Raw genomic sequence first — 27,432 nt, forward strand, 5'->3', positions numbered from 1 at the left:
AGAACCTGCGGTAATGGAAGCCAGATAGTTTCCTGGACTGCAAGGACAAAATACAGGCACAAACAAAGGCAGATTCGGCCCACTATCTTTCTCTTGTTTCTGAGGTTAGGAAGTGTAACAAGTTGAAGCACAGGCCTATGAGCAAGAAAGTCTGTTCTCCACTGTCTGCTCTGCCAAATACTTACCCGGGGCAAGCTGTTTGATCCCCCTGGTTAATAGGGGCAACCATTCCAGTCTGTGGTGGCTCTGCACACAAAACGCCCATAGACGAGCAGGAATAACCTGTGCAAGAGACGTTGCTGGTCTGAAACTGCCGCTGCTCTCCCAGAAGGCTTGCTGCATGGCTTCTGCTTGGACTTTTGGGGAAGTCGAGACTGTGGTGGGAAATTCCTGTTCCCATTCCTGCCATATGCAGAATTTGTAGTAGGCGTCTTTGCACAGCACCAGTTGGAATTTGGTTCTACTCTTTTAGCTCAATGGTTCAAATCCTTAAGGCCTTTCTTGGCTTATGCTTAATTGGGCACAACTCATTGGTACACGTTTTTATGTAAAAATTGCAGAATTTTTATATGTAACTTGATATCATCAGGTGCCACTTTTAAAGGATCACAGGATAAAAATCTCTGAATTGGAATATGGAGTTGTCCTGATTAGGATGGGGTGGGGGAGAAAGAAAGCTAAAAATCAATATATTGACATCATTCTCTTATTTCTGTTGAGGTAGCTTAATTTTTTTAATATATGTAATACAGTGAAATATTATAATGTAATATTCAGTACAAGACTAGAGAATCTAATGAAAGGAAGGTCAAAAGAATAGAGAGAGAGAGAGACAGGAAAAAGAGGAGAAGAGTAGGTATGTGATTTAAAAGTCTATGGTTTAGTTATTAATATTAGACAGAAATGGTCCCACATTTCTTCCACAATGGAAATACGGGAGTCAGTGTTATGTTAAATGCTGTGTAATTCTTTACTTCTGGCAAGCTCCATTTTATTCTCTAATATTCGCGTATTAGAACAGGATATGGCCTGAGCTGTGGTATCTCCTTATTGCAGAAGCCTTGAATACATCCTATCCCTAACACTGGAGAGAGTTAAAGAAGCATACCATGACACAGCTTATGCTGTTGTTTCCCCAGTGTCTGGGAGTCACTGAGATACCTAGTAGTAAAGTGTATAAAAATAAGCAAGGAAAGGGCTGGCTATCTAGGGCTGTTGTGATTAACACAGGTGGCAGTGGGCCAGGTTATCCATTGCCCCCCTCCCCTCCTGCCTTTGTGTGGTCATTTATACTTCTGCAAAGTACTACTGTTCTGATTTACATTCCCTGGGCGGTGGTGTAAATGAGGGCACAAGTTGTGGGCACTGGAGAATGTTCCCTATTGTGTCCCACATTCTGTGATGTCGCCTAACCCTTATGTAGTGCTTCTCATCAAAGCGCTTCACAATCTTGAATGGATTTAATCTCCCCATACCTGTGTGAGACAGGGCAAAGCTATTATCCCCATTTTACAGGTAGGGCACTGAAGCACAGAGAGGCTAAGTGACTTGCCCAGGGTCTCCCACAAAGTCTGTTGCACAGCAGGGGATCGAGCCCAAATCTCCCAGGTCTTAGCTGGTACCCAACAACTGGACCATCCTTCCTCCCTAGCCTTGTTTTTCTCTAACCACAGAGCTATGGCATCTGAGCATATTCTTTACAGCAGGTTTCTGTGTGATCAAGAGGAAGATGGAAAGAGCCCCAACGTCACATTTTCCCTCCTCGTTTGGAATAGATCAGAAACAAGCACATAGCTCAACGTCTCTTCCCTTAAATCTACCACTTATGCCATGCATAAGTGGCTTGAATGGTGGTATTTGTGCTGCAAGCCTGTATCAGATTCATTCTTTTTTCTTTGGGGTATGGACTTCTCCCACTTACTCAAGACCTCCTGCCAAGGATACTCTCTCCACAGCCCAGCAGCCAAGGTGGTCACTCAAGAGACGTAAGGTATTTTGTCCTCATCATCCCCACCAGAGGCTCTACGTGCTGCTATTGCAACACTTCCAGCCTGAGGAGTGTGGGACCTGGTTTCAGATCCACTGCCTGGCAGCAGCTTTTCCACCATTAAGGCTCCAGTCTCTCAGTAAGTCTCATTGTAGAACTTTCCAGGTCTGAAGAACCCCCCCTGAACTGAAAGGAAAGGCCAAGTGCTGGTTGCCATAGTTGAGTTTCAGTTCACTAAAGCATTTAAACACGTGCTTAAGTGCCTTGCTGAATAGGGATGCTTTCCTGAAACAGGGCCCTAGTGTTGCTATTGCCACGGGCAGCCGAGTGTATCCAAACTCCATAGAAGAAGCTGTGTGGACTAACATGCATTTTTGTGCAAAGACATTGTTGGTTGGGTTGTTGTGATACTAGCAGTTGCTTCAATTAAAAAGGAAGCACTGATCTTATCGAGGGCTGTCAATCAATTGCAGTTAACTCACACGATTAACTAAAAAAAATTAATCATGATTTAAAAAAATAATTTGCCGTTTTAATCGCACTGTTAAACTATAGAATACCAATTGAAATTTATTACATATTTTTGGATGTTTTCCTATATTTTCAAATATATTGATTTCAGTTACGACCCAGAATACAAACTGTACACTGCTTACTTTATATTATTATTTATTATTACAAATATTTGCAATCTCTTTATCATGAAAATGCAACTTACAAATGTAGATTTTTTTTTTGCTACCTAACTGCACTCAAAAACAAAACAATGTAAGACTTTAGAGCCTACAAGTCCACTCAGTCCTACATTGTTTTATTTTTGAGTGCCATTATTTTTTGTACATAATTCTACATTTGTAAGTTCAACTTTCATGACAAAGAGGTTGCACTACAGTACTTGTATTAGGTGAATTGAAAAATACAGTTTTGTCTTTTATAGCGCAAATATTTGTAATAGAAAATAAAGTGAGCACTGTACACTTTGTATTCCATGTTGTAATTGAAATAAATATATTTGAAAATGTAGAAAACATCCAAAAACATTTAAATATATGGTTTTCTATAATTGTTTAACAGTGTGATTAATCGCGATTAATTTTTTTAATCGTTTGACAGCCCTAATCTTATCACATTGATATCTGCTCGCTGCACTTTAACATTCCAGGAACGGGACAATATTGCAACACCTCGAGACAAGACATGTGCCCCTTTATATAAATCATGGCAGGTAGAATGAGACAAATGTCTTTTCTGTTTTGTTTTTACTGCAATCAACGTTTTCCTCTTTGTCTCCTTCATTACTATGACTGACAGCACAGGTCACCCAAAGCATCGCTCGTAAACTAGATAGAATGCACAGAAAAATGCTGCCTGAGATTTATTGTAAAGGAAGTTCTCATTTTTCCATATTGCTAACGAAGTGATACTTCAGGCTCACATTAAAAAAGGAAGGAAAGAGCAGTATAGTTTTGTAAAACAGTGAAACCAGCTAAGTCAGTGCCCTAACCTCAAGTCAACTTGACAGTGACCTTCTCAAGCATGAATAAGGAAGTTTTATGCCAGAACTTTGTCACTAGAGTTGTTAGTCTTTTGTACAGTCATCCTTCATCCCATGCAAACTCTGCAGCAATTGTAGCAACATCTCCCATGAATCATCAGCAGGATTTGAACCCAGAGGCTTCAGCACTGCAACACAGACCTCTGCCGCTTGAGCTAAAAGCAAGTGCATTAGGCAGTAGCAGTTGGTAGGCTGTTATCTTCCAGTGGCCCATCTTCTAAAGGGGGATGCCAGTGTGTTTCAGAATGAGACGCAACATTAATTGGAGCACCAAAACAGGACAGGGAGTGGAGCTTAATTCTTTACCAATATTTAAGAAGGAAGTAAAACGACTGCACGTGCCATTTTTATTTAGCTGTGGAACAATGCAACAGTTCAGGCAATATCCTGTTCAAATACATTTCTATTAGATAATAAAAATGGTGCTGACAGTGAGGAATTGCTTTGCATTAATTATAACCCCGAATTCTGTATTTTGCATTGACGCAAGAATGTGTCATATAAATGTATAGCTTTTTAACTTTTTTTTTATTCCTGGCCCAGATAGTCCATATCCATGAGATTTATTTCTTGATCTGTACGCACATGTAATCTTTCTTGGGATTATTGCCATAGAAACAAGACGTAACATGCAGAGTGTTAGAAATAACAGATGGGATTTGGCTGTCTTTTCCTATTTAATACACAGTGTCTGAAGAGTGTACAAAAAGTAGCAATTATTTGCTATGGGAGGGCTATTGCAGACTTACTAACAAAGACATCTACACTCTTTTTACAATTAGATGTTACTGCTTCCATTCTGGCTAGAGTGACACCTTGGGCAGTGTCATCAGGGTTGCTTAGAGGTGTGTTGGAGGCCTACATGGAAAAATCTACCATGTTGCTTGCACCAACTCAAAAACTAAACAATTGGTCAACAGTCTAAACAATCAAATCATTCCATACATCTCAATGGGAGAGACGCCCCTGGAGTGCCAGCCGGCACAGAGAATAGGAACGGAACAAAGGCCAGGATTTTCAACAATGGAAGCCTGAAGTTATGCTTTTAGGTCCACATTGACACCCCTAAATAAGTTGCCTGCTTTTCAAATGTGCTGAGCACCCAGCAGCTGTTGTTAAAGCCCGTGGGTGCTGAGTACCTTTGAAATTAAGACACTTATGTGGCTCAATGTGGACCTAGGAACATAATTTCAGGCATCCAGTTTTGAAAATCTTGGCCTAAATAATGCTAATGCCTTCTCTGGTCCTTTCCCACATTCCTCTTATTCCTTCTATTTCCATGTTTCCTTCTTTTGTTTCCTTTTGTATTCCTTCCTTTTTTTCCTCTACGGCTCCCACACTCTGTTCCTCTGCCTCCCCTCCCAACACCGTCTCCATCTCACCTCTCACAGTATCCCTACCGTACTTCTCTCCACCTGACGTGCTGCTCCTTCCTCACTGTTCGCTCTCACCCTGCATCCACTCATTCATCTCCTGAGAACCACAGAATCGTCAGCCTTTCCCCCAAGACCCTTATCCAGCAAGCCAGAGGTGAAACCCCTCCCCTTTCTCCTACTCCACATGTTAGCAATAGCTCCACGGGCATGAAGAACCAGCCGCCACTTGCTCCAGGGGACATGGAAATTCCAGCCTACAGCCTCCAACTGTCTCCTGGGAGGTCCTGGGTTTCAAGCCCAAGCGTCCCCCTTCCTGCACGGGAATCTCCAGGGCCTAAAGCAGGAGGGGAACAGGATCTTCTTTAAAGGGCCTATGGTGTACCAAATTCCTGCAAACTTTCTCCACTACTGTCTGCTGGGGGGGCTCGAGGTAGTTTGGGCGCTCTCTTCAGTCAGATGCCCTAGGCAGGTGCCGCCGTCTTCTCTTCCTAAAACTGGAGCTGAGTGTTCTGTGCTCAAGCAGTAACTTTCCGAAAGCAGATGTGGTGCAGAAGCAATGCTGCGTGTGAAGGATATCACACAGCCGTGAAATCATGCTGGTTTTGTAAACAGAAACCCTCCTTGGTCTCATTAATGGCTGGGGGAGTTTTAATTGGAAAGGGAAGCTGTTCGAGTTTATGGGAGTAGATCAGATCGCTCTGGTCTCTGACACGAATCTCTCTCTGTTTCAGGGAGGCATGCCCCAAACCCTGAGTTCTATCAGTATGTTCACCCCCTGTGGCTTCAGTCCTCATCTGCACTCAGCAAAAGAAGATGATCAAGGGGGACTGATCTTCCAGGATGGAAACCTTGCCTCCGCATCTCTTGATGCTTTGATCCAACATCTTATACCTACAACTGATTACTACCCTGAAGTAAGCAATTCATAGTATAGTAAACAGTTTAATTTTGTTGACTTGGGGCAGCGCTTTATGCAACACTGTAAATGCATGGGTTTTGAATCAAGAGAGCTTATTTAAAGCGGCCTACAATTAAAGCTTGGCAAATTGATGCATTGTTTTAAATGCCGTTGAACAGCTTTGTGATTGTTTCCATGAGAGAGCTTCAGGTTGGGGATCTGTTGCTTTAAATAAGACAATGTTTTTAAGTAAAGCTCTGGTGTTAAAGAATTAGTGAGCTGGCGCATGGGGGCAAAACAGAAGAGCATCCTGGAGGGGTTTAGTGCTAGACTGAAGCAAAAAACAGCTCTAAGCCAGAACAGGCAGTAAATTTGCAGAACTTCAGCAATTGCTAAAATTGCCCAGGCTTCTGTGTGTGAGAGGCATTCCCCTACTGAAAATAGAGCCACGGTTCATGCCCATTCATAATAATCACCTAGGATGTATTGTGCCCAACGTTCTTACAGTCTCTGGGCCCAAGGGCCCATATGACTGTCCTGATCTGGGTTCCACCAGTGTAAATCCAGAGTAACTCCACTGATGCATTGAGAATCTAATCCAAGAAGCTAAATCCTCCTCTTTTGCACTAATGCAGTCGATTGACTTCAGTGGATTTTCACAGCCCCAGAGGAATTGAGGGAAGAATTTGTCTGGAAAACTTTTCAGTGCTAATGTGTCCCAGCGGGATGACTTGTATTATGAAGAATCATAGAGTGTGACTGACTTCTGCGGAGCTATAAAGTTATCAGTGCAGTACAGGCAGTGTCTTACATTAGCAATTGCTCTGTTTGTGATCACCTGAACATAAACAGATGAACTGAAAAATGAGAAAAGCAATTAAACTAGGTCATGGACACATTCGGTTGTTGGGTTTTTAGTAGTCCCAATATGATGTGAAATATTTCATGAGCTGTTCAGGAACATTAGTGGGGCTGCCGGATGGTAACCCAGGCCGCCTGGGGGTTATGGACCCAAAGCAACTTTGCACAATATTTTAAGGATTCTCACTTGAGATTCATGCATATGCTTTAAACTCACAGTACAAATATATTTGTAAACAATTGAACCGCATACTTCACAGACCTGCCCCTCCATACTGACTCGTAGGGCTGCTGATGACATTCCTACAGCTTGGCCTCTAAAACCAATTCTGGAAAGTTGCTAGAGTAAATCTTACCAAATGCTGGCAGGGCGAGCCCTGCGATCTAGTGACAGATCATTGCCATGAGTTTGGGTGCCTGGGCTGGCAAGAGTTGGAAGTGAGAGTTATAGAGGTAGCACACGCTGCTGTTGGGAGAAGGGTTTAAATCACAAGGAGTAAAGACTGACATAAGAGAGGAAGATGGTCCAGTGGTTATGGTGCTAGTGTGGGACTTGGGAGAACTGAGTTCATTTCCCTGCTCTGCTACAGGCTTCTTGTCTGACCCTGGATTAGTCACTTAGTCTCTGTGCCTCAGTTTCCCATCTGTAAAATGGGGATAATTGCACTGCCCTACCTCACAGGGGTGACATGAGAATAAAGGCACTCAAGACTGTGAGGTGCTCAGATATATGATAATGGGGCTATGAGAGATGTAATAAAGTCTGTTGTCAAGGTCAGAAATCTGTGCATCTTTTAAACATATGCTCTTCTCATTTGCACCAGTGCAATCCCACTGCCTTCAGTGTAATGGAAGAGATGTTTAGAAAGTACAGTTTAAACTTCTTTATGTATGCAAATATACATAAACTCAAGGCAGAGAGTGGACTCTAGTGACTGCATACTTGTAACCTGAGGAATCAGCAACATCTCTGTCTGGTGACAAGGAGAAAATCTAAATATGGATTTCAAGATATTTTCTGGTAAATCTTACACACTGTACAGCTGTCTTAAAGTAGGACTGACTGTTTCATTTCCCCAGAAGGCCTATATCTTTACATTCCTGCTGAGTTCAAGACTCTTCATTGAACCTCATGAACTTTTGTCCCGAGTTTGTCACAAGTGCATTGAGCAGCAGCGACTGGACGACCCGGTGCTGGATAAGGTTAGTTCAGTTCTACCACGGGAAGGTTTGTGACATTTGCAAAGAGCAGAGAGCTCTAGGGCTGATGGAAAACGCTGCTGATTTTGTCCTTAATGCATCTGTCCTCCTGTCTCCTCCCTGTTTGAATGTTACCAGTCCCATATGGGTTATTGTTGTTCCTGAGAACCTGACATAGTGGCATCCTATTAATACCATCAATAACCAAGAGCAGAGCTCCAGGCGCTAGTCCCTCCAAATAGTCTTCTAACCTCCCTTCCCCTCCCCCACCCCATCTCAGACTTCCCAGGTGATCTCCCTTCTTACTTCTTTAAGGCTCTGATCAAGCCTACAGGATGCAAGGAGGTAGGATTTAAACTGCACGCTGTCAATTGCCCATGTCAGCAAACCATTGTCTTTCCCGTTTTTACTTAATACGTCTGGCCTTTTGCTTTCTTGCTTCTGGTACAGTATGTAACAATTCCTTTCAGGCTTACCTGCCACTGTGATCTCCAAATAATAGCATGCAACTACCCATTAACCTTCCGGTCTCTGTTCTGACAGATCATTCTTACAGCTGGCTATATCTAGCACACTAGGAACCATGTTTAAGTAATAGTAAGGTTGTGACAAGCTGACAAAATCCAAGCTGTTCTTGCATCTTAGCTCATCCTGTTGTGCCAGAGAATTGTAGCAGATTCTGATATGGTATGTAACCATATACACTCGTCCTCTGGCAGTGCCTATGAGGAGGTTGGAATTGAGAAGATTAACTCATCCAGTGCCAGATTCCATCACAACTTTCATGAGCGTGTCAATGAGGAGTTACCCAGTACATCGGATGTGTGTTTTGTCCCAGATGGCACGTTGGTTGATGTCAGACCTGGTGGAGCAGAGAAGATTGTGCATCAGTCATTTGATACTATTGTTATTGAAATACCAGAATGATAAAAATTATTGGCAGGATCATCATCTCTTGCTTTCAAACTGGTAATCTCTGCATTGGCTCAAGATTTATGCAACTGCATGAAACCATTAACCTGAGAACACTTTGTTACATTATGGCCCCGATACTCATCCCCACCCTCCAAATCTGTGCACCCACTTTTGCACAGGCTGCTGATTGCATGTGTAAAAGCAGTCACCTCTCCAAGTGCCTGACTTGCACATGAAAATTGCTGCTTATGTGCGCAATAGAAATATCTGCTTGTGTTTGCAAAGTCTGAAACAATGGCTCTGAGGTGTGAAGTGCTGTACTCATTTACATGGGTGCTAACCCGGGTGCCACTTATGGTCATTTCAATGTGAGCATTGTTAAGTATTCCACATCTCATCAGAGCTTGTAAGAAAAGAGAGGAAGTATCATATTATGAAGATCTACCCCATCTACCTTGAGAGGGAGCTCATTTTGGGTAGGCCTGGTGCAGGGAAAGGGGGCCCCGTTGATTTGATTTCCCTAGGGTGGGGGCTAAGCTTTCAAATTTTGGGAAGACCTGCTTATGAGCATCCTTTCCACCCAGCCTCAGTAGCAAATACTCTCTTGAGTCATGTCCTGTGACCAGCATAAACGTCTCTCCTTCAGTCTGTAAACTTAGTAAGCATCAGTTTACCCAGCTGGACCAAAAAATACTCCCAAATCCTTGCAATTCCCACCAGAGCCTTCTCCATAATAGCCACTTGCTGGTACTTGAGCATGTGTCTGCTAATGCTAGCTGGCAGTGACTATTGATAGAGCTGTGGTACATTGAAACCTGTTGTTGGCGGGAAGCTGAAATACGCATTTTAACCAACTTCTTCAGAAAGCAGAAGGCTGTGGAGCAGAACTCTCTAATTTTCCCTGATTACAGGGTGCACGTTCGTTTCCCTGCTGCATGCTCCCGAGGCGAGCTGTTGGGTTTGGTCCAGGTTTTCTGTAAATAAAAGTGTAGCTGCTGTTTACAGCGGTGGCTCTGCACCTTTCCAGCCGACTCCATCCCCTTCAAGAGTCGGATTTGTCTTGCGGATCCCCAAGTTCCTCCTCACTTAAAAACGACTTGCTTACAAAATCTGACATAAAAATACAAAAGTATCACAGCACCTTATTACTGACAAATGGCTGCCTTTCTCATTCTTACCCTATAATTATAAAATAAATCAATGGGAATATACATATTGTATTTACATTTCAGCGTATAGTATATAGAGCCGTATAAACAAGTCATTCCTTGTCTGTATGAAATTTTAGTTTGTACTGACATTCCTACTGCTTTTTATGTCGCCTGTTGTAAAAGTAGGCAGATATCCTCTAGGTGAGCTGATGTATCCCCAGGGTAAGCGTACCTCTGGTTGAGAATCACTGGTTTAGAGCAATTTGCTCTGCCTGTTGTCTTGAATTATGGAAATATAAAACTTTGGAAGCAACATGCATTAAAAGCTGTTGCACTGACGTTCTCCCCCACCAATATCCCCAAACTCATCTGACAGTCGCATAATCAGATACATCTAGACCCGCTCAGAATTGGCTGCAGGTCCATATGATATGAGTTTGTGTTCTTTGTCTTGCCCAGCCCTCCTTCCTGATGGCTTATTCCATGAGAAGTGGACAGCATTATCAGTAATCGGAGATGCAGTAAAGCTGCCAAATTAACTGTGTTGTATCTTACCAGAAAGCAAAGAAGCAAAAGAATCATCTGTTTGTTGACTCAAGAAACACTTTGCAACCATTTTTTTCCCCAGCCAAATGATTGCAGTATGGGAGGGGGAGGTAGGGGAGGAATGTATGTATGTACATTTTTTAAAAAGGTCAGATCTTTTAAAATAAGGTATCACAGTTGCACCAACAAAATGTGTCCATCCAATCACAAACAGGCAATTGCATGTGCAAAATACATAAATCTGCATGTATAACAGACAGTTGTGCATGCAGAGAGGCATGTGTATATTTTGCATCAGAAATGTGTCATTTGTGCACCAGATTACTTGTTTGCATATGAGCAGATTTTGCTGGTGCAACCATAAGTGCCTTCCTTGAAAATCTGGCCCCAAACTCAGTTCAGCAGGCATTTATCAGAACTTTGTTGAATGTGCTTTCAATCAGTATCTATTACTCTTGTCTCTGTTCCAGGCGCGGATCAGAAAATTTGGGCCTAAACTCCTACAGTTGTTGACAGAATGGACAGAAACTTTCCCCTATGATTTTCAGGAAGAGCGGATGATTGGCCATTTGAAAGACATGATTGACAGGATAGCCCCGTGTGACGAGGTGAGGATGAGATTTCTCAAGAACTTGCATCCACAGGGGACACTGATCTGATCTGTTCCTATTGCTGAAGACTTTTACGAGGGAACCCAGATTCTGCTCTGTTTTGCTGGTAAAACCCATAGTAGATCTATTGAAATCAATGTCTGTCTGTCTATCTAGGTACTCATATAGCCATAGAATAGGCACCCCACAGTCATTAATGGCTTTTGTCCTGACCACATCCCTTTGAAGTAGGGAAGCATTATCCCCATTTTACAGATTGGGAACTGAGGCGCAGATTGGGAACCTGGGTCTCTTGAGGCTGCTGCTAGTAGAGAAGTCCATTGCCCGAACTAGACCATCCTTCCTACCCAAGCAGTGACTAATGGAACATGCAAATGTATTTAATGCAACATATGTGGGATAGATCATCTTCAGTGATTTTATATGGCTAAATAAAATCCTTGGTTGTTTGAAGTAAAGCTAATTAACCCAGAGAAGATGAGTCTTCATAGAGCCACGTGGGGTCATTTACAGTCATACTCTGCCTCCTGATTCTCTTTCTGTCTCCCCTTCCCTTTTTTCCATGTTCCTCTCCAGTCTTATTTCCTTGTACCCTCTCCCATATTCCTCATTTTCCATCTCTCTGCTATCCCCTCTGTGTCTGCCCCTATAGGCTGCAAACTTTGCCTTTTTGTCATCTTCTTTCACTAGCAAACCCAGTGGGGTTTTGGTTCAGAGATTTCATCATTGAGCTGATTAATATTGCGGAGGCAGGATCCAGAAACAGAACCAATACAGAACATCAGATTCAGATCATGGCCTGACTAATGTCACTGGGATTCACAATGAAGACCAAAAGGTCAATGGGCCAGAATGTTAGCTCATTTTGTATCTTGTTCACTTTAGGCCATAAAAATTAAGGCTCAGTATAAAACCATCAAGGGTTGGACAGTGTTTTAGGGATCCCCCTTATTGGCTCGATAGAGTGGCTTGGGGGAGATTTTAAACACTGGAAAATGAGCTGAAAGGGGCTCCTCTGAAAGTGACAAAATCTGAATGATACCTAGCACTTATCAGGCCAGATTCACACCTGAGTTATGCTGGCAGAAGCTGGTGTGAACTGGGGCACAGAGCCTACATTTCCCTTTTTCTAGGAGTGAGCTGGTAAAGGACCAGTGCCACCTGAAATCTGAGCACTGCTGGCCAGGGAGAGGGCATGGCCTAGTGACAAACCTATGATGGTGATTGTATGATAGGGATGCTTGTGATGGTAGGAGCAGGGCTCAACAGCCCTGCAGCTCACTTCCGGTTTATGTTGTGTATTCCTATAGCTCATACTTCAGGATTTCAGCTGGATCGGGAAGCAAGTTTTTCTCCCGGTGTATTCTGTTGGGTTTTTTTTCTGTAAATCTCCTTCCTGTGAAGCACCAGGATGACCATGGCTGGAGATGAGACAATGGTGCCACCTGGCCCACCCTGCCCAAGCATCCTCTCTTTCAGGTGCTAGCTGATTCTTGCTCACATGCTCAGGGTCTAACTCAGGGGCAGGCAAACTTTCTGGCTTGTGGGCCACACTGGGTTTCAGAAATTGTATGGAGGGCCGGTTAGGGGAGGCTGCGCCCCCGCCCCCTCCTTGCTTCTCGCCCCCTGACGGCACCCCCGGGACTCCTGCCCCATCCAACACCCCCCCCCCCCGCTCCATCCACACCCTCCCCCGCTCTCTAGCCCAGGCTGCCTCTCAGAATCAGGAACCATTTTTCTGTTTAACCCCTAACCCCCCCGCCCCCGGAGCACCCAAAACATATGAATGCCTGTCTCTGATCCAGCACAGGCACTGGAAGCTCCCCTCTGAGGATCCCCCGGCAGAGGGGACTGAAAATGCAAATGTGGTTTGAAAAATTCAATTTGTGCCTTCACAGGTGGCATGCAACCTAGCCGTGTGAGGCAGTATGGAAAATACCTCAGCGCTGCCACTGCCAGCCTTAGCGTTAATTAGCTTTGTCACCCCAGGGGCCGGCGGATAACCCTGGGGTTATAGCAATTAAAGTGCCACGTACACCGAAAAATTTAATTCCTCGGGAAAGAAGCAGCCACAGATCCACACCTGGGATAATCTTCACAGACCTTCCTCCCCACTGACACGTCTTCAAAAAATGTCTGGATAAGGGCCTCTCTTTTCACTGGGGACCTGATTCTGTAAATGCTACTCCCATAAAATTCCCCATTGATCTCCATGGGAGTTTTGCATAAGAACTGCAGGAGCTGGGTCCTTAGTTTGCCTGCAAAGTTTATTCCTTATGCTGATTAACAACAGTACTTGAATGTAATTACAAATGGTGTGTGGTGTAATTACAAATGGGGTGTGCTCGCTTCTTCTAAGCTTCACCCTGGCTATTGCAATTGCACCGCATCACACTAGATACACTGGCCTGAGAAGATGCTAATTGTAAGACCATAGATAGTCAGCATGATGCCCTAGATGTAGTCAGTTGATATTAATGGGAGTCGTGCTCCTAAATCCACTTGCGCTTGGCTGTAAGTGGTGATCACATGCTAAATCTACTGCATTGTACTGAATATTAATCCGAGATGTGAAACACAGAGGTTCCTGTGAAGTAAAATGCTGACTGCAAATGAAGGTAGCATTAACCTCTGGATTTTATCTGGTACAGGAATTAGTTGCAATAAACAGTGAACCTGCTGTTTCTAAGTCATTTGCAAATGCATATGCTTCTGGGGAGGAAATTAAAGCCTAAAACCAAACAACGTCTTTTATGAGAGTTGCATTACGTGACCTGGAATATAAAAGCCTGTATGTGACTGGTAATACAACCTGAAGTATTTCCCAGATGCTTTACAACTGTTTGGTGAAATGCAGCCTCTTTGGGGGGCAGAAAGTGGCACTTCTTAACTGAACACAGCAACTTGTGGTCTATTATGCTGGAAGCCAGACTAGATGATCATAGTGGTCCCTTCTGGCCTTTAAAACCCATTAACTTTATACATAGCAGAGTGGAACAGAGCAGTGGAGAGATGGTATGCCTGTGGGACTTGAATTCAGATTCAGGGGTCTGGCCTTGAAATAAATTCAGAAGCCAAGTAATATTAAAAATAGCACAAAGCCCATGCAGATGATAAGGAAAAGGGCTAATAGTGCATTGAGAGTCTTTAATTACTGCTAGGTTAACCATGGGATGTGGAGAAGTTCAATGTCCATTGGCTGCATCCAGGCTCATTCTAGGCTTTAGGCCACAGATGTGGGCAGTCCAGTTAAAAAAACAAAACAAAACTGTAGGATTGAAAGAGAAAGGAAAGGAAATATGCCTCTTCCATCCACATGAAACAGGAGAGAAATGGAAGCAGCTGCTGTTGGGCTGGGCTGGCATAGCCACTGACAATGCACTGGCTGGTTGTACACTGGCATCGCTACCCTGGTTTGGCTGGCCAGGAGGCCACCATAAATAAAATGCCAGGAGAAGAGAGTGGGGGTGGGGGACTGCGTGATTGTTGAATGGAGCCTGGATGCAAGGGAGCACAGGGGGAGTACCAGGGACACACTGCTCCCATAAAGGCCTCCCCATACATGATCATGACCCGCCCCCATGAAGGAGACACCCCAGGCAGCACTGGGTATCTGGGCTGGTCCTGTGGCCAGTTTTGCTGGAACCTCACCCAGCCCAATGGCACAGTTTGGGCCGGGAGTCTCTCACAGATTTCCTCCTCCTTTGTCTCTGCTTTCACAAATAAACCTCTAGCCAGACTGACCGTTTTTTACTGCTACTTATAAATTGCAATGTACATGTTAACAGCCCAAAGCTGGCAGTGTGTCTCATAAATGATACCGCTCTATTGAAATGCAGCCATCTCCGGGGTGGAGTGCATACCCCAGCCTGGGAACAGTGTGCTGCACGTAGAGTGCAGGGAAATTTTGGCCAAGGACACTGGGGAAACCCCCTGACCTTACAAAAATTGCTTTGGGGTCTTTAATACCCATGCGATTGGAGAGGACAAAGATCCCCACAGAATAAATTGCATAGTGTTCAGCTTACCTGCATCAGAAGGTGTGAGACGTCATGTAACGGTGCACGGTCAGGAGCAGAGTGGAGACAGGTCTTAGTGTCAGTCTTATTGTTGACTGCAGGCTACAGACAGGATAGGACCCCTCCTTCCCTTAAAACTAATGGAGATTCCCCCTTAGCTAATAGAGACAATCTTCAGCAACCTGGAGGGATGCAGACAGAAATACACTATCTGGGCCAGATCCTCAGCTAGTGCAAACAGGCACATTGACTGGAGTGAAGCTGTGCCCGTTTACACTAGCTGGGGATCTGGCTCATTAGGTGTTCTGGACTGTTATACTTCAGTATCAGTTTGTTCAGCACTCGCATGCCAGTGTACTTATGCCAGAGGAGAGGGATGGGCATGGGTGAGGACTGTGTTGGGGTCAGGAGGGGTTTCTAACATTGTTTCTGCAAAGGGGAGCTTTCCCTTTGTTTTTAGCCATAATTGGCCAGAATCTGCTCCCGCTGTGGTCACTGAAAGTTTTCCCACTGACCACTCTGAGATTAGGGCTGGGCCCAACAGATGTGGGAATCCTTTCTCCTCCCTTCTCTGTGGAGGGAAAATGTCTTAGGAACATGCCATTGCAAGAAAATAACATTTAAAGCTCGGGCAGCAGTAAATTGTGACTGTACTTTGAGATCTGCACTTACAATACTGAGTGATAAGCTTATTCTGAACGGAGCAGGGACATATCATTTTGAGGCACAGAGTCTGCTGTCACTTACATCCTGGAATTATCCCTGTGCAAGTCACCTGGGAGAGGAGAATCAGACCCCGTACCTGAAATACATGAATGGGAGAGACTGATTCTGAATGGCAAATGAAGAGCCATGTTATGGAGAGAACTGTCACATCTTAAATCAGAGTCAGATGTTCATGAATGTTCTGGGCTGGAATAATTAACACGTCTTTAAGATTTGCAGCAGTTGTAGGAAGATCTCTAAGGCAGCTGGCCTCCATTCAACCACCTGCTGTTACCTGCAACAGGACCCTTTTACAAAAAGCCTGTCTCTTCCACAGGAGTTCAAACTCAATACACAATGGAAATAACTCCTATTTCTAAGCATTTCTAGTGAGTCCAGGTAAAAATCCAAGGTTGACATTACCCTACATGTTTTAGGCTCAGTTTAAAGGGACCGCATTCGCCCTGCCTGATTCCAATATAGTGGGAAAAGCCTTCCATGCTCTGAATGGGATTTCCAGGTTTGATCACTGCAGGCCACATTGAGGACTGCCGCTGGGAGCGTGCCTCACAGCCCAGGTGGACGCTTGGTCTGGGAGTGAAGTTAACGGTAGACTCCCAAATTGCTACATCATAACCAGTTTTGGAGTCCAACATGCAGCATACGTCCTCTCTGGCCCTGACACGCAGCCCTCCATTCCATCCTGCCCCCATCCCGTCTCTTGCTCTCCAGGCACCAGCAGTGAAAGATACGTGCTGAAGGTCAGCAGGAGTCGTTGACTAGGCCATGAGCTTTGCAGTGAAGCATGTGGAGTAGCCACTGCTACACTATGTTGCTTATTATTATTATTATTGGGAGCACTCTGATTCCTGTGTTGTACCTGTGCAGCTCCTCTTTCCGAGCATTGGAGTTGTTCCTATCTGACTAAGGGGAGAGGAGGGCTTCTGCAGATAGTTAAACAGTTTACTCCACTCTCCTGCCAGTTGACTAAGAAGGGGATTTGTGTCCACCGATCTTTTGTAGTCGAAGGAAGAAGCTGCCGGAAATATGTCAACGTCATATAGTAGAGTAATTTGGAAAGGAAGGAACAGGAGGGAGGCTAGGAACAGACGAGTTTTCTGCTGCAAGACATCTAATTAAAAATTGATACTTTATTTTAAGCAGCAGTGCTGAAAAAGAGCTAAAAACACTAGAGAGATTAGCCTTTGGCATATAAACTTTTACTTCTTTGCCACATAAATGAAAGGCCCAGCCCCGAACAGTTGCTGTATGCCTGTAACTTCTGAGCCCCTGCACCTCCCGTTCCCTTTGCTGGGAGCTGGGACGTGTCCCGGGGGAGCTCAGTGCATCTCTGAATCTGGCCCAAATCATTGTTGTTTCAAATATTAATGTGAGCTGTAATTGCAAGAGATTACGCCTGAACAAACGCTGTAATTAACTTAAGGAAGAACTCCCATCCTACAGATGCAAATTTCCTTTTGGAGCAACAGCATGAAAGAGGCACCGTGCTGTTGGTTGTGCTTGTTTGAAAGAAAGCTGCCAGCACTATGAATCTCAGAAATCGGAGATGGAAAGGAGCTATTAGGTCATCGAGTCCATTCCCTTAGGCTACTGCAGGATTTTCCCCTACAGGATATTCTCCTGTCCTTTGTACAGTCTGGTGTCTAAGGGCTCTGTGTAGTGTTCATAAAGGTACACATGCTGAGAATGGTTGCTTGCCATGTGTTGTGATTTGCATTTAGAGAGAGAAGTTTTAATTAAAATTTTGAGCTCCTGAGCCACCTGCGGGGCTCTGTCTTCTGAAGATTCCTGGTTAAGAATTAAACATTTTGTTTAAATATTAAACAATAGCACTCTTCTTTTAATTGTTAAGCTAGCAGCAAAGCAGCGTAGGATGGCATGCTCTCTACTCTAGCACTTAGCTCCCATATCATCAAGTGTCACTTTGTGGCAAGATGTTTACCAGCAGGAGTATTCCAAAATATAGTGTTGAATCTAATTTAAAACGTTATTTTCAGTTGCTGATTACAGTTTAAACAAGGCTGGAAATCCTTCTGTGATGGCAAAAGCTATAAGGCAGTTCACAAATACAAGGAAATGCACTGAGCAAAATGAGTGTAACTCTCTTTTTTCAATGAGTTTCTTGGAGAAATTTTATTTAGAAATATTCCTGCTTATGTATGTTCAGTGTCACTCTCTTCTTTATATATTATCTGGGACATTTATATGAATCTTTGTTTTCTGTGGCCTATTTCTACATCTGTGTGAAATGTTCACTACAAAAGCGGGGAAACTACAAATGTAGACCAAGGTTTGTGAAAAGGTTTGCTAATGTTCCTGAATTGTTCAAGCAATGCTGGGTTGGTTTATTGCTTTGCATAAAAACAGTCAGGAATTGGTTATCCTAGAGGTAGGATACATAAAATTTTTGTCAAAACATTTTATTTTAATGGAAAATTGGATTTTCAACTGAGTGAAACATTTTTCCAAAAATTGTCTGCTTTCTGTAGACTTTTTCTTTCTGAAAAACAAATGCCCCAAAACCAAAATACTTCAGTCAAAAATGGAAATATTTTGATTTCCAGCCAAAATGTCTTGGTATTTGAATTTCTACTGAAAAATCAACATTTTCTGCAGGGAGAGAGAAACCCATTTTTCAACCAGATCTATTCACTGAGATTCAAAACCAGCAGAGACGTGTGCAAGCCCATATGGGCATAAACCACAGAAAGTGTTCAGACACCCTTCACTGCTCCAGAGCCAGCCCAGTCTGCGGTAACCAAAAGCTCTGCCTTCTGGGCACCTGGTGACATATGAGAGAGAAGTTTGGTGAGCTCTCTTGCATCAGAGCCAGTAAGCAGCATGCTGGAAAAATCTTTGTTATCTAACGAAACAAAGGTTCTTGTTTTCATAGAAGTAGCCTTAGTAACAAAGGCCTTGTAAAAAGAAAAGGAGTACTTGTGGCACCTTAGAGACTAACCAATTTATTTGAGCATGAGCTTTCGTGAGCTACAGCTCACTTCATCGGATGCATACGAAAGCTCATGCTCAAATAAATTGGTTAGTCTCTAAGGTGCCACAAGTACTCCTTTTCTTTTTGCGAATACAGACTAACATGGCTGTTACTCTGAAAGGCCTTGTAAACACTACAAAGTTTTGTTAGCAAAAGCTGCCTTTTGCCGGCAAAACAGGGGAGGTGTCCACACTACAAAGCTACTATTGGTGGCAAAACTCTGCTGTTTTGCCGACAAAACCAAACCACCTCAACGAGAAGCATAAAGCTTTTTGCCGAAAAGTTAAACTGACAACGCATCAGTGTAGACACCGCTGTTAGTTTTGTCGACAGAACTGGCTTTCACCAGTATCCCACAATGCCTGCCATGACCGCTCTGCTCACTGTGCCCTGGTCTACACTAGGACTTTAGATCGAATTTAGCAGCGTTAAATCGATTTAAACCTGCACCCGTCCACACAATGAAGCCCTTTATTTCGACTTAAAGGGCTCTTAAAATCGATTTCCTTACTCCACCCCTGACAAGTGGATTAGCGCTTAAATCGACCTTGCCGGCTCGAATTTGGGGTACTGTGGACACAATTCGATGGTATTGGCCTCCGGGAGCTATCCCAGAGTGCTCCATTCTGACCGCTCTGGACAGCGCTCTCAACTCAGATGCACTGGCCAGGTAGACAGGAAAAGAACCGCGAACTTTTGAATCTCATTTCCTGTTTGGCCAGCGTGGCAAGCTGCAGGTGACCATGCAGAGCTCATCAGCAGAGGTGACCATGATGGAGTCCCAGAATCGCAAAAGAGCTCCAGCATGGACTGAACGGGAGGTACGGGATCTGATCGCTGTTTGGGGAGAGGAATCCGTGCTATCAGAACTCCGTTCCAGTTTTCGAAATGCCAAAACCTTTCTGAAAATCTCCCAGGGCATGAAGGACAGAGGCCATAACAGGGACCCGAAGCAGTGCCGCGTGAAACTGAAGGAGCTGAGGCAAGCCTACCAGAAAACCAGAGAGGCGAACGGCCGCTCTGGGTCAGAGCCCCAAACATGCCGCTTCTATGATGAGCTGCATGCCATTTTAGGGGGTTCAGCCACCACTACCCCAGCCGTGTTGTTTGACTCCTTCAATGGAGATGGAGGCAATACAGAAGTAGGTTTTGGGGACGAAGAAGATGATGAGGAGGAGGTTGTAGATAGCTCACAGCAAGCAAGCGGAGAAACCGGTTTTCCCGACAGCCAGGAACTGTTTCTCACCCTAGACCTGGAGCCAGTACCCCCCGAACCCACCCAAGGCTGCCTCCTGGACTCAGCAGGCGGAGAAGGGACCTCTGGTGAGTGTACCTTTTAAAATGCTATACATGGTTTAAAAGCAAGCATGTGAAAGGATTACTTTGCCCTGGCATTTGCGGTTCTGCCTTTGCAAAAGGTTTCTGGGGAGGGCAGCCTTATTTCGTCCTTCATGGTAGGACACTTTACCACTCCAGGCCAGCAACACGTACTGGGGAATCACTGTAGAACAAAGCATTGCAGTGTATGTTTGCTGGCATTCAACCAAAATCCGTTCACGCGGTGGGAGGAGGCAAAATGCGACCTTGTAACGAAAGCACATGTGCTATGTATGTAATGTTAACTTTCAAGGTTTACCCTGAAAGAGTGTAGCCACTGTTTTATAAAATGTGTCTTTTTAAATACCGCTGTCCCTTTTTTTTTCTCCACCAGCTGCATGTGTTTCAATGATCACAGGATCTTCTCCTTCCCAGAGGCTAGTGAAGCTTAGAAAGAAAAAAAAACGCACTCGCGATGAAATGTTCTCCGAGCTCATGCTGTCCTCCCACACTGACAGAGCACAGACGAATGCGTGGAGGCAAATAATGTCAGAGTGCAGGAAAGCACAAAATGACCGGGAGGAGAGGTGGAGGGCTGAAGAGAGTAAGTGGCGGGCTGAAGAGAGTAAGTGGCGGGCTGAAGACAGGGCTGAAGCTCAAAGGTGGCGGCAGCGTGATGAGAGGAGGCAGGATTCAATGCTGAGGCTGCTGCAGGACCAAACCAGTATGCTCCAGTGTATGGTTGAGCTGCAGCAAAGGCAGCTGGAGCACAGACTGCCACTGCAGCCCCTCTGTAACCAACCGCCCTCCTCCCCAAGTTCCATAGCCTCCACACCCAGACGCCCAAGAACACGGTGGGGAGGCCTCCGGCCAACCAGCCACTCCCCCACAGAGGATTGCCCAAAAAAAAGAAGGCTGTCATTCAATAAATTTTAAAGTTGTAAACTTTTAAAGTGCTGTGCTTAAAGTGCTGTGTGGCATTTTCCTTCCCTCCTCCACCACCCCTCCTGGGATACCTTGGTAGTCATCCCCCTATTTGTGTGATGAATGAATAACGAATGCATGACTGTGAAGCAGCAATGACTTTATTGGCTCTGCAAGCAATGATTAAAGGGAGGAGGGGAGGGTGGTTAGCTTACAGGGAAGTAGAGTGAACCAAGGGGCGGGGGGGTTCATCAAGGAGAAACAAACAGAACTTTTACACCGTAGCCTGGCCAGTCATGAAACTGTTTTTCAAAGCTTCTCTGATGCGTACCGCGCCCTCCTGTGCTCTTCTAACCGCCCTGGTGTCTGGCTGCGCGTAACCAGCAGCCAGGCGATTTGCCTCAACCTCCCACCCCGCCATAAACGTCTCCCCCTTACTCTCACAGATATTGTGGAGCACACAGCAAGCAGTAATAACAGTGGGAATATTGGTTTCGCTGAGGTCTAAGCGAGTCAATAAACTGCGCCAGCGCGCCTTTAAACGTCCAAATGCACATTCTACCACCATTCTGCACTTGCTCAGCCTGTAGTTGAACAGCTCCTGACCACTGTCCAGGCTGCCTGTGTACGGCTTCATGAGCCATGGCATTAAGGGGTAGGCTGGGTCCCCAAGGATACATATAGGCATTTCAACATCCCCAACAGTTATTTTCTGGTCTGGGAATAAAGTCCCTTCCTGCAGCTTTTGAAACAGACCAGAGTTCCTGAAGATGCGAGCATCATGCACCTTTCCCGGCCATCCCACGTTGATGTTGGTGAAACGTCCCTTGTGATCCACCAGAGCTTGCAGCACTATCGAAAAGTACCCCTTGCGGTTTATGTACTCGGCGGCTTGGTGCTCCGGTGCCAAGATAGGGATATGGGTTCCATCTATAGCCCCACCACAGTTAGGGAATCCCATTGCAGCAAAGCCATCCACTATGACCTGCACATTTCCCAGGGTCACTACCCTTGATATCAGCAGATCTTTGATTGCGTGGGCTACTTGCATCACAGCAGCCCCCACAGTAGATTTGCCCACTCCAAATTGATTCCCAACTGACCGGTAGCTGTCTGGCGTTGCAAGCTTCCACAGGGCTATCGCCACTCGCTTCTCAACTGTGAGGGCTGCTCTCATCTTGGTATTCATGCGCTTCAGGACAGGGGAAAGCAAGTCACAAAGTTCCATGAAAGTGCCCTTACGCATGCGAAAGTTTCGTAGCCACTGGGAATCGTCCCAGACCTGCAACACTATGCGGTCCCACCAGTCTGTGCTTGTTTCCCGAGCCCAGAATCGGCGTTCCACAGCATGAACCTGCCCCATTAGCACCATGATGCATGCATTGTCAGGGCCCATGCTTTCAGAGAAATCTGTGTCCATGTCCTGATCACTCACGGGACCGCGCTGACGTCGCCTCCTCGCCCGGTATCGCGTTGCCATGTTCTGGTGCTGCATATACTGCTGAATAATGCGTGTGGTGGTTAATGTGCTCCTAATTGCCAAAGTGAGCTGAGCGGGCTCCATGCTTGCCGTGGTATGGCGTCCGCACAGAAAAAAGGCGCGGAACGATTGTCTGCCGTTGCTCTGACGGAGGGAGGGGCGACTGACGACACGGCTTACAGGGTTGGCTTCAGGGAGCTAAAATCAACAAAGGGGGTGCCTGTACATCAAGGAGTATTTCAGGCAGGACTGCACGGAGGGTTCCAATAAGAAATGGTGCACCTAAGTTATCGTTGTTATTGGAACAAGGAGGTTAGCCTGGCCTCTGATTGATACATGGCTAGATTTACCTCGCTGCACCTTCTCTGTGAGTGACTGCAGTGTGACCTAGAGGAATGAGTCCCCTAGACAGGGGAGGAGGCAAATGAGTACAAAACAAATCTGGTCTATTTCTTGTTTTGACCCACTCCATCTATCTTTTACATCTTTGGCTGGCAGCAGACGGTGCAGAAGGACTGCATGCCATCCACATCTCATGGCTGCTTGGCAGAAGATGGTACAGTACGCCTGCTAGCCATCCCCATCTCTTGCCTGCCTGGCAGAAGATGGTGCAATACGACTGCTAGCAATCCTCATCTCTTGCCTGCCTGGCAGAAGATGGTACAGTACGACTGCTAGCAGTCCGTATCGCCTGCCTGCTCACCATAAGACGGTTCAATAGGACTGACTGCAGGACTAAAGAGAATGACCTGGTCAAGTCACTCCAAATTTAGTCCCTGCGCCCATGTCTGCCCAGGCGCTCCCAGCCGACGCGGCCAGGAGCACCTCGGACACGATGAGGACGACTACCAATCGTATTGCACCGTCTGCTGCCAGAAGGCAAGGGGTTGCTGCTACTGTGCAGCAAAGCCGTACCGCGTCTGCCAGCACCCAGGAGACATAGGGTGACGGTTACCTGAGCGGGCTCCATGCTTGCTGTGGTATGGCGTCTGCACAGGTAACTCAGGAAAAAAGGCGCGAAATGATTGTCTGCCCTTGCTTTCACGGAGGGAGGGAGGGAACGGGGGCCTGACGACACGTACCCAGAACCACCCGCGACAATGTTTTAGCCCCATCAGAGCGCTCCATTGTGACTGCTCTGGACAGCACTCTCAGATGCCCGATTGTTTGCCATTGCTCTGACGCTGGGAGGGGCGCTTACAGGGTTGGCTTCAGGGAGCTAAAATCAACAAAGGGGGTGGCTTTACATCAAGGAGTATTTCAGGCAGGACTTCACAGAGGGTTCCAATAAGAAATGGTGCACCTAAGTTATTGTCCTTATTGGAGCAAGAAGGTTAGCCTGGCCTCTGATTGATACATGGCTAGATTTACCTCGCTGCACCTTGACTGCAGTGTGATCTAGAAGAATGAGTCCCCTAGACAGGGGAGGGGGGGGAAGCAAATGAGTACAAAACAAATCTGGTCTATTTCTTGTTTTGACCCACTCCATCTATCTTTTACATCTTTGGCTGGCAGCAGACGGACTGCATGCCATCCACATCTCATGACTGCTCGGCAGAAGATGGTACAGCACGACTGCTAGCAGTCCGTATCGCCTGCCCGCTCACCATAAGACGGTTCAATAGGACTGACTGCAGGACTAAAGAGAATGACCTGGTCAAGTCACTCCAAATTTAGTCCCTGTGCCCATGTCTGCCCAGGCGCTCCTGATCGACCTCACAGAGGCGACCAGGAGCACCTCAGACATGACGATGACGGCTACCAGTCGTACTGTACCGTCTGCTGCCACAAGGCAAGGGGTTGCTGCTACTGTGTAGCAATGCCGTACCGCGTCTGCCAGCACCCAGGAGACATAGGGTGACGGTTACCTGAGCGGGCTCCATGCTTGCCATGGTATGGCGTCTGCACAGGTAACTCAGGAAAAAAGGCGCGAAATGATTGTCTGCCCTTGCTTTCACGGGGGGAGGGAGGGAACGGGAGGCTGACGATATGTACCCAGAACCACCCGCGACAATGTTTTAGCCCCATCAGGCATTGGGATCTCAACCCAGAATTCCAATGGGCAGCGGAGACTGCGGGAACTGTGGGATAGCTACCCACAGTGCAACGCTCCGGAAGTCGACGCTTGCCTCGGTACTGTGGAAGCGCTCCGCCGAGTTAATGCACTTAATGCACTTAGAGCATTTACTGTGGGGACACACACACTCGAATTTATAAAACCGATTTCTAAAAAACCGACTTCTATAAATTCGACCTTATTCCGTAGTGTAGACATACCCTCAGTTGATCTCTGCTGCCCTGCAGGCATGCACCCCTCCCCTTTCAAAGCTCCAGGAAGTGTCTGACAGCTGAGTGTGTTGCTCCCTTTGGGGAACAAAGAGCAAAGCATTAATGTGGAATGCTCCTGTTCTGCCCGGCAAGAGGAACACAGGGGTCGATTGCTGCTGCAGGGAGCCGGGGAACCGCTGGGCTGCTTTGACATTCCTCAGCAAGGAGAGCTTACAGAGTTGCTTAGGTTTCAGAGTAACAGCCGTGCTAGTCTGTATTCGCAAAAAGAAAAGGAGTACTTGTAGCACCTTAGAGACTAACCAATTTATTTGAGCATGAGCTTTTGTGAGCTACAGCTCACTTATCTGATGAAGTGAGCTGTAGCTCACGAAAGCTCATGCTCAAATAAATTGGTTAGTCTCTAAGGTGCTACAAGTCCTCCTTTTCTTTTTAGAGTTGCTTAGGGTGCTGCTCCCAGCAGAGGCTGTGGGAGAACTCAGAGGGAATCACAGAACCATAGGCAGGCAGAGCGGGCTGCTTCGGGAGAGACTGCTGTGCTGAGCAGAGCTGGGGGCTGAGGTGTGGGGGGTGTTCATCTCCCCCCACCCCAGACACTCTATTCTCCTCTTCCCCCCCCCCCCCCCCCCCGGCCACACTTCACTTGAAAAAGCCGCTGACAATCTACTAGGATGCTCCCCGGAAGGATGGGATTGAGAAACCTGCATCATGTGACCCTGTGCCTGCCCCATGAGGCATTGCAAACCCTTCCCAAAGCACCTGGCAGCCAGTTGCACAGTGGGATAGCTGCCCACCATGCTGAGCTCTCTGGGTCGATGCAAGAGCTGCTAGTATGGATGCGCTTTGCTGACACAAGGAGCTATTGTGGACATGCAACAGTGATTTTAATTAAAGCGCTTTAATTAAGGCTATGTCTACACTACACAGCTTTTAGTGACACGGCCAAGTTGACGCAGCTGCTGAAAGTCGGGCAGCGTAGCCGCTGTTTGTGCCGACAGAATACTTCCACCCCCAACGAGCGGCGTTCGCGTTGTCGACAGGACGCGTGTTCACACTGACACTTGCCGTGGCAAGACTTTTGTCTTTCGGGAGCTGGGGTGGCTAGCACCTCTGAACAACAAAAGTTTTGTCACTCAATTGCCAGTGTAGACATAGCCTAAAGCAGCATAACTTTTGCTGACACTACTTTGTAGTGTAGACAAGGCCAGAGAATGAAGAGAGAGGCAAAAAACCCAGTGATACCTAAGCAGCATTATTTTGAAATAAAATGCGTGTCCAGCGATTTCCAAGAGTTACCTACCCACCCCTCAAGGTCTTCACAGTATACTAGGCTCATCAGCTACTGATTCTTCCTAGCGTATGTGCAACAGCCCTCAGCTGGCACGTGGCCTGAATTTGGTCCGCTGGTTGGATCATTAGCTTCCCCAGCCTGGGCTGGGTACTGATGGGGAGTGTGACGTGAATGCTGATTCATGCTCCCCAGCTACTGATTAAGGAATAGTAAAGCCAAATCCTGTTCACCTGACTTGCTGCAGTCCATTGAATGATGTAGGCTACTCACATGAGCAGAATGAGCAAACTCAGTATCTCTTTCCTTCTGTTAGAAAAGCCATTAACTGACAGAGAAATAATGAAAGTCTTATGGCAGGCTTTGAAGTGCTGTAGATGTGCTAGGGATTTGCAGCCTCTCACCTTGATTGTAGTGAAAGCAGAGTGGATGTAAGCACCTTATTTTATTCCTTGAAGTAATGAGCACCATGGACCACACCTACTGAGCCTGGGCCCTGAGGAATTGCCCACTTAAAATGTGAGCGCCAGGAATACAAAACATTGATTGTGTCTCTTCCAAGGGGAAACTGCTATGTGAGATGTTCTTAGAATGTGTTTGGGAGGTTTGCAGGTGGTTACAGTGTAGCTGTGAGTGAACTGCAAAGCGGTCTTTAAATCCCAGATCATGTTTATGTAGCAACCTCCTTGAATGAATCATCTGCAGGATTGAACCCAGGGCCTCTCTGTCTAGAAACTCACGGTTTTACTGCTTAAATTGAAGGATCAAAGCTCAGAGGCAATTGCAGACTCAAACTGCTATTCCTAGTTTTGCCATAGAGGGGGACAAAGAGAGCTGCACTGTGTTAGCTCAGTAACATATAAAATATATGTAGGCTAAATTTTCTCCATTTGGATGAGGAGTAGGGGGTTCTCCTTCTTACAAGCAGCCAGATAAGTATCCCTCTGTAGCACATCAGAATGTGCTGTGAGGTATAGTTGCTAATAAGCCACAAGTGCCCATGGTGTGTGCAAGTGAGTAGGGACCAGCCCACCACAGCTGGGGGATGTGCTGCCATCAACAAACAGAGAGTGCATGCATAACTTATGCTTAAAACAACAGCAAGGTGAGCCCACGGAGCATTGCCCTGCTCTGCCGTACTTCAGGATGCAGGGGAGGGGAGAGCTTTGTGTGGCCACACGCAGCTAAGCTGAGCGGCTCCCATGGACTTTCATCCTTGGAACATTTCACAGCTGTGAAATGTTCCCATCGATTCTGGCCTGGCCTTATTAAATGAAAATCTCTGTCTAGAGAATCCATC

General features: G+C 45.9%; 2 protein-coding genes across 6 annotated transcripts in view; both read left to right on the forward strand.

Moving 5' to 3' along the window:
- RASGEF1C (RasGEF domain family member 1C) overlaps window positions 1-27,432 on the forward strand; it is a 118,053-nt gene that overhangs the window by 57,618 nt on the left and 33,003 nt on the right. For all 5 annotated transcript variants that reach the window (XM_048861798.2, XM_048861794.2, XM_075131266.1 and 2 more), the window contains 3 exons: window positions 5,650-5,832; window positions 7,758-7,880; window positions 10,960-11,097. In XM_048861798.2, the coding sequence (XP_048717755.1) occupies window positions 5,656-5,832; window positions 7,758-7,880; window positions 10,960-11,097 (438 nt within the window). In that variant the 5' untranslated portion in view covers window positions 5,650-5,655. The remainder of the gene's footprint in view (window positions 1-5,649; window positions 5,833-7,757; window positions 7,881-10,959; window positions 11,098-27,432) is intronic.
- LOC142072942 (uncharacterized) lies at window positions 19,527-21,107 on the forward strand. The gene is made up of 2 exons (XM_075131267.1): window positions 19,527-20,160; window positions 20,549-21,107. The coding sequence occupies exons 1-2, from the start codon at window positions 19,581-19,583 to the stop codon at window positions 21,088-21,090; spliced, it is 1,122 nt and encodes a 373-aa protein (XP_074987368.1). The 5' UTR covers window positions 19,527-19,580; the 3' UTR covers window positions 21,091-21,107.

This window comes from Caretta caretta, chromosome 8 (assembly GCF_965140235.1).
Source record: "Caretta caretta isolate rCarCar2 chromosome 8, rCarCar1.hap1, whole genome shotgun sequence".
NCBI classification, from domain to species: Eukaryota; Metazoa; Chordata; order Testudines; family Cheloniidae; genus Caretta; species Caretta caretta.

Excerpts from the sequence above, each read along its gene's own strand:
- LOC142072942 (XM_075131267.1), top strand. The coding sequence starts at position 19,581 with ATGCAGAGCTCATCAGCAGAGGTGACCATGATGGAGTCCCAGAATCGC. Across the intron at positions 20,161-20,548 it reads AGGCGGAGAAGGGACCTCTG|CTGCATGTGTTTCAATGATC; the intron begins GTGAGTGTACCT and ends TTTCTCCACCAG.